At 37.1% G+C, this 8033-nt stretch overlaps 1 protein-coding gene across 1 annotated transcript in view; it reads right to left on the reverse strand.

The window, feature by feature from the left end:
* The window catches only part of LOC107569700 (raftlin-2-like), an 18754-nt gene extending 18206 nt beyond the window's left edge, over positions 1 to 548 (reverse strand). The window contains exon 1 of the mRNA XM_016255840.1: positions 60 to 548. Coding sequence (XP_016111326.1) covers positions 60 to 198 — 139 coding nt within the window. The 5' untranslated portion in view covers positions 199 to 548. The remainder of the gene's footprint in view (positions 1 to 59) is intronic.
* Between the last annotated feature and the right edge of the window lie 7485 nt (positions 549 to 8033).

Raw genomic sequence — 8033 nt, forward strand, 5'->3', positions numbered from 1 at the left:
GTTTTGTAAGCGAACATCACACAAAAATCTTTGTTTACTCCACTGATCTGTAACGTTACCTTCCAGACTGAAGTCCAGCAGCACATACTCGTACACGGAGTCTGTTTTAGTCTCGACCAGTGGTCGCTTTAAAGTGGAGTAGATTTTCCCCGGGCTGCTGTCCTCCGGGTCCTCCAATTTCCGTAGTCCACATCCCATATTAGCGGGATCTCCAGCACACGTAAGGCCGGACACGGGGCGACCCACTCGGCCACGCACTCAGAGGACTCCCGCTCCCGTGCTTGCTTAGTGGGTTTGCTCCATATTCCAACAACTTAATCCTTCGGGAGTGGCACTGCACCGAGGATGACGTGCCGTGTGTCTGATCGCCTTTAAGAAAACGGCTCAAGTCAAGCAAAGATCACCAGTTCCTGCTACGAGGTCTTTATGAGACTAAAAGAATAAAATACTTTCTGAAGTTGTGCAGTAAAGAAATCCAGACTCTACCAGAAAACCACATCACATTCAGTCTCCCCAAATGGCCGCGAAATAATAACGCAAAAGTTGTACTAGTGGGCTGGAAGCGTGTTGGAATTAATGAGGGGGCGTAGCAAAGGAAGAACGGGATTGCTGAATAATTAACCAGGGCGGGGCTGCATATTAAACAGGAGGCGGGGCGTGTATAAATAAAAAAATATTTACAAGGCAAACAGAAAACGTATTACTAATGTTATTGTTCCGTTTAGTTATTTTGTTAACCGACTCCGATTAAGAAAGAAAAAAGATTATGATAACGTCTATTAAAACGCCTTCTCATTACACTTGATAACAGTTAAATGTATCAAATGGACTCTCAGTATTTGTCCTCAAATTGTTTTCTTTGCATTATTATGTCATTTGTATTCTATAATTATTTTAAAAACAAACAAAAAATGTTTTATTAAAAAAGGGATGTATAGCAATTTTTCCTCCTTCAATAATCCATGGTGAAAAAATCCTACCAAAACCAGCAATTTAGCAAATAACATTTAGGGTCACTTTCTGGCACAGTGTAAGGCAGGGATGGAAATTCTATAAAGTGACTTAAAACCACTTTGACTGAAGACTGAAGCACTAGAAACATCTGTTCAAATAAGAGGTAAGCTAAATTTGTTGGCCATATAAAACCTGAGGAGCTGAGTAGAAAATTATATGTATGAGCAAGAGCAAGAGTGTATTTTTAAAGATTAATGTCTAAAATATCTAATTTACTAAACACTTGGCCATTCATTTAACCCATTCTATCCATTTGAGAGCTGTTATGCTATACCTTCCCTAAACCGGCAACACAGCCAGTGATCAGATGTGTTTCTTTGAAGAGTTATTATATGTTTATGACTTTCATAATTTCAGTTACCTATTTCATGACTTGTGTGACTAACATGTTGTATTACATGTGGGCCTTGCCCTTACTGTAAATAGGCAGCTGTAATATTGGCCTAATGTTGAGGGAGGCATTTAGAGGCCATCTGGATCTTGTTTGTGCATTTTAGAAGTAGCACATGGCTAAAGCGCAAACAGACATGCGCCACTGGCTACCTTTTCTCTTACAAAAGAAAATAAGAGCATTTTGGTAATAAAACATAACAAAACAGAGAGAAGGAAGGAAGGAGGCCTCGAAATGGGGGGAGCAGAGGAAAGCTAAGAGACACAACTCAAATCATTCAGTGTGTGTATTATGTGGCTCTATTTTTACACAGTTGTGTGTGAGTCAGACTTCACCCAGGCTAAAGCGGAACAAAAAAACAAAACATGAAACTACCAAAGTAGCTTGCTGTACCACCTGTCAAACTTACAGCTGAAAACAATGCCCACCTGCTGGCCGTGAGCACCATGCTGAACAACAGTCTCATTAACCAGCCACAAAGCGGCACTCCAGCACACGTAAGGCCGGACACGGGGCGACCCACTCGGCCACGCACTCAGAGGACTCCCGCTCCCGTGCTTGCTTAGTGGGTTTGCTCCATATTCCAACAACTTAATCCTTCGGGAGTGGCACTGCACCGAGGATGACGTGCCGTGTGTCTGATCGCCTTTAAGAAAACGGCTCAAGTCAAGCAAAGATCACCAGTTCCTGCTACGAGGTCTTTATGAGACTAAAAGAATAAAATACTTTCTGAAGTTGTGCAGTAAAGAAATCCAGACTCTACCAGAAAACCACATCACATTCAGTCTCCCCAAATGGCCGCGAAATAATAACGCAAAAGTTGTACTAGTGGGCTGGAAGCGTGTTGGAATTAATGAGGGGGCGTAGCAAAGGAAGAACGGGATTGCTGAATAATTAACCAGGGCGGGGCTGCATATTAAACAGGAGGCGGGGCGTGTATAAATAAAAAAATATTTACAAGGCAAACAGAAAACGTATTACTAATGTTATTGTTCCGTTTAGTTATTTTGTTAACCGACTCCGATTAAGAAAGAAAAAAGATTATGATAACGTCTATTAAAACGCCTTCTCATTACACTTGATAACAGTTAAATGTATCAAATGGACTCTCAGTATTTGTCCTCAAATTGTTTTCTTTGCATTATTATGTCATTTGTATTCTATAATTATTTTAAAAACAAACAAAAAATGTTTTATTAAAAAAGGGATGTATAGCAATTTTTCCTCCTTCAATAATCCATGGTGAAAAAATCCTACCAAAACCAGCAATTTAGCAAATAACATTTAGGGTCACTTTCTGGCACAGTGTAAGGCAGGGATGGAAATTCTATAAAGTGACTTAAAACCACTTTGACTGAAGACTGAAGCACTAGAAACATCTGTTCAAATAAGAGGTAAGCTAAATTTGTTGGCCATATAAAACCTGAGGAGCTGAGTAGAAAATTATATGTATGAGCAAGAGCAAGAGTGTATTTTTAAAGATTAATGTCTAAAATATCTAATTTACTAAACACTTGGCCATTCATTTAACCCATTCTATCCATTTGAGAGCTGTTATGCTATACCTTCCGCAACACAGCCACACAGCCAGTGATCAGATGTGTTTCTTTGAAGAGTTATTATATGTTTATGACTTTCATAATTTCAGTTAATGACTTGTGGACTTGTGTGACTAACATGTTGTATTACATGTGGGCCTTGCCCTTACTGTAAATAGGCAGCTGTAATATTGGCCTAATGTTGAGGGAGGCATTTAGAGGCCATCTGGATCTTGTTTGTGCATTTTAGAAGTAGCACATGGCTAAAGCGCAAACAGACATGCGCCACTGGCTACCTTTTCTCTTACAAAAGAAAATAAGAGCATTTTGGTAATAAAACATAACAAAACAGAGAGAAGGAAGGAAGGAGGCCTCGAAATGGGGGGAGCAGAGGAAAGCTAAGAGACACAACTCAAATCATTCAGTGTGTGTATTATGTGGCTCTATTTTTACACAGTTGTGTGTGAGTCAGACTTCACCCAGGCTAAAGCGGAACAAAAAAACAAAACATGAAACTACCAAAGTAGCTTGCTGTACCACCTGTCAAACTTACAGCTGAAAACAATGCCCCCCTGCTGGCCGTGAGCACCATGCTGAACAACAGTCTCATTAACCAGCCACAAAGCGGCATATTTTTGAAAGCAGCTCATTTTAGTGGCTTTGTGTGTCGCTTTATTGTTTTGGCTCTATACCGTTCAGAACACAATAGTTATGATTAGGGATTAGTTTCCATAGTTTTCAAAATTGATTCTTTGAAAACATCTTTGTGTCAAATTTCCTGTCATTCTTTTTAGATTATGTGGCCTTGGGTTGCCCTGTAAAGGCCAAATCACACTGCACCGACAAACGCCAACAGACTAGTCTGTCGGAGTTTGTTGGATCAGTGTGTTACCTCTGTCGGCGTTTGTCGGTGCAGTGTGATTTGGCCTTAAGACAACAGACATCTTGATGCATTTATGGATTATAAGGACACAATATCACTTTCTCGGATTTTTTAATTAAATGTTCCCTCCTGGTGGAAGGACCTGCCCAATTCAATCCAAGCAGCTGAGTCCTTAGCCAAGAATCGGCTAAAAACACATCTCTTCCTTCTTTTTTTGACCCTCTAACTCTAGCACTCTCTATTCTAATTCTATTCTTAAAAACAAAACCTGCCCCTTTTAGACTTGCATTCTATTCATTTACTAACTGCTTGTTTTCTTTAAAAAAACAGCAACAACAACACTAACACTAGCTTATATTCTTTTTGTATTCTATCTAGTTGTTTACTTTTCATTTATTATACAATTAACAAAAGCAAAAAAGGTATTTAACAGTAGCTTGCTCTATTCTTTTTCTATTCTATCTGTTTTCTTTTTATTTATTATATAATTTTAAAAAACCCTTGCAACGTATACTGCGTTAAGCTAACTGAGACTTGTTATAGCACTTGCATATCATTGCTCTTTTGTTGATTTTGATTACTTCCATTGTCCTCACTTGTAAGTCACTTTGGATAAAAGCGTCTGCTAAATGACTAAATGTAATATAATTAAGTATTAAATGATATTTAATATGAAACGTAGTGCAGTAAAAAGTTCAATATTATGCTTTGGAATGTTGTGAAGTAAAGTTTTCTAAAGAAAAACACTGATAGATTACAGACACTTGAAAAGTACTTTTACAGCAAAGTAAAAATACTTCACTACTGTCTGTCTGTCTGTCTATCTATCTATCTATCTATCTATCTATCTATCTATCTATCTATCTATCTATCTATCTATCTATCTATTTCTACTAGCTTTCTCAAGCCAACTTCAAAGTTTGTCTTGACAAACTTTTTTATCTAGTTGTATATATCATGCCAGACTCAGAAACATAAGTTTCAATCTCGACAGTATGTCACACATCTGTGTGCCCGTGTGCCTCTTAGTCAGTGCTCAGAAATAACACTGAAAACCAAGTCTGGGTCCTAGACCGGAAACCACTGTCATTCTGAGACCACACCCAGAGGACACTGGGAAGGAAACCCATGCCTTCTTTAAACAGACAGCATAAGGAAGCAAACCTACAGTAAGTAGTTAAACTGACACAAAACTGTATGCAAATGTAAAACACTAATTATTTATTTTCAAACAAGTACTTCCAAAAATGACACTACCGTAACTATTAATTTCTCATCTGTCTCCACATTTTCATTCCAAAATACAGACTGATACACATCACTCCACATTATAATCCCACCTCTGTTCCTGATTAAACTGGCCTACATCAGTCGCTCTGACACATAATCCTGACTCTATGCAACCTAGTCATCTATTCCTGCGCTCCAGTGAGATCATTTCTGGAGAGAATCAAATGTAACATTTTACAATCACTTTCAATGTTAGAGCGACACAAGCAGTGTCACCTCTCAGCAAGAAGACCCCCACAGAAGGCATAGGACAAGTGGTTTGGAAACTATGAAGGATGGATTGATTTCAACATTTATTTTAAACTGGCATTTCTTTGTACTTGATTAGTGATTGAATGGTATCTTATTCCATTTTATGAGATGAGATTGCTTAGCTTGATTTATCATTCAGAAAATACAAATTGAAACTGGACTTCTTAAGGACACATAAAGGCCATTAAACTGCCTCATGAATGAGCGAATTCAGTTTTGCAAATGATCGCTACACGTCTCTTCTCCAATACATGTGACACAGCGCCATCTAGCGTTCAACACATGTACTAATCCTGTATTGAATAGGGATTTTAAAAATGTTTAGCATTATAAATTAAAATTCCAATTTAATTTCATGTGATTATGTAGATTCAATAGAAAAAAATTAACAATCATGTCTGTTTAGGATTTTCACTCATCTCATTGTGTAATAGAATTTGTTGTGGATTTTTTGAGAGTGCATGGGTCTCTGACTGTGATATTTAAACTGATTATAATTAAACTGAATATCGACGAATGTCTGAATATCGATATTATGAATTGTATCAAAACATACTGTGTAAAATCCAGAAATCCAGATATTGTCATTTGCTGTTGGATCTCACCATTTTTTCCCTCCAAATTTCAACATGTCTGTCTGTAGGTTATACATATTACTATTAGGACTGAATAGTACAGCTAAAATAGTTTTAGCATATTCCCTCTAGCGAAAATGTTTTCATAACTTACCATTTTATTTCATTTTTATTATATAATTATTAAAAATAAATGTGTAATTGCTTTATTAAAGAATACAATGTAATGGTCCTTTTTCCTTCCTAAACCATCATTCATATGAATAATTGTATTATTTCTCTTTGACAATGTAAAGCAGGGATGGAAATTCTATAAAGTGTCCTGAAACCGGTTAAATTAAAAATGTAGCACTAAGAAACATCTGTTCAATTAAAGTGGTAGGCCTAAGCTAAATTTGTTCACCATACGAAATGTATAAGTTAAACATGACTGTTATGGCTGAATATTGTGACAGCTAAAATATCATACAAATTCTGGTTTCTTTAAGGTTTGCAGCATCTTCCCTCTATAGTGAAAATATGAGAGTTCGTAACCAGCTGCTCTTTTCATGATTTTCCGTGAAGCACTTTGAGAGCGTTTGATCCAACACGAGAAAAGCTATTCAGTTTGGAATGCGAGGAGATGTAAAGTGCAGATAGAAATGACAGAGCAACCTACCTGAAACAGCACAGAGATAAGAAATAAACAGCACTGATAGAAACTAAGATTCTGTGTGATTTTAAATGAAAAGAAGCAATAATGCAATAAAGATTGTTTCAGATCATATTGCCTTCAAAATACTTTCAACCTTCTTTAAAGCTTTTTGTGTAGTGCATAGACAACGTTCGTTCAAAACCTCTAAACACATAGTGAAGATTTTGATTTGGACTTTGTTTTGAAATACAATCGAAGCAATAAAAGACTTGAGATAGGCTGCACCTGCACCTGCACCTGCTGTTATCTCGTTCTACACCGACCAGGGAGCAAAGAAGCAGAGCTGAGGAGTGAAGGACACAGAGATAAGAGCAACACGACCCTGACACACATCTGTCACCTCTCACACTCGCTTGCGCTCTCCAGCAGTAACAAGCTCTTGTTTTGGACGGAGTGTAGAAACACTGAAATATTTAAACGAAGTTTACAAGACAATGCTACCAGGTAAACGATTTATATAGGGATCCTAAAACACAAAAGCATAGGCCTACGCGATGTGCCATATTTTCATAGTAAACTGTGTTTTTGTTCTTTTTTTTCATACGTTAATGTTAAAGTTCTTAACTCGTTGTAGTAATTCACGTTATACACTTGAGGGCGTTATAGCCTACACATAAGGGCTAGTTCTTGGTGAAAAACTATTTATGATCACACACTTCCGTGAATACTGCTGTATGTTTTGGAATATTTCAAGATACGCGTGCACATACATTTTCGTTATTATAGTGGACTCAAATCTAACCTTAATCATATCATTTTGCTGTGTTAGGTGTTAACCTGGTTCTAAAATGTAAACAAATGACAGAAAAACAGACACTGACCATTATCTTTGTAGCTGATAGTGAGAGAACATTAAACTAAATATTAGTTTATATTATTTGCACATAAGGGCTAGTTCTTGGTGAAAAACTATTTATGATCACACACTTCCGTGAATACTGCTGTATGTTTTGGAATATTTCAAGATACGCGTGCACATACATTTTCGTTATTATAGTGGACTCAAATCTAACCTTAATCATATCATTTTGCTGTGTTAGGTGTTAATCTGGTTCTAAAATGTAAACAAATGACAGAAAAACAGACACTGACCATTATCTTTGTAGCTGATAGTGAGAGAACATTAAACTAAATATTAGTTTATATTATTTTTTTAAACAGAAATACCCCACATATTGTTCAATAATTAATATTAGTGGGCACTAACACATTTTCTAAGAGGTAACATACATAGATATAATGTGGCAAATATTAAGTTGGGTGTGAACTTGCTTTGCTATGAGAAGATTACATTTTCAAACCTCTTTACCTCATAAACTGTTAACTCAGACACACACACACACACACGCACGCACACACACACACACACACACACACACACACACACACACACACA

Source organism: Sinocyclocheilus grahami, unplaced genomic scaffold, assembly GCF_001515645.1.
Source record: "Sinocyclocheilus grahami isolate Dianchi unplaced genomic scaffold, SAMN03320097.WGS_v1.1 scaffold28.1, whole genome shotgun sequence".
Taxonomy (NCBI): Eukaryota; Metazoa; Chordata; class Actinopteri; order Cypriniformes; family Cyprinidae; genus Sinocyclocheilus; species Sinocyclocheilus grahami.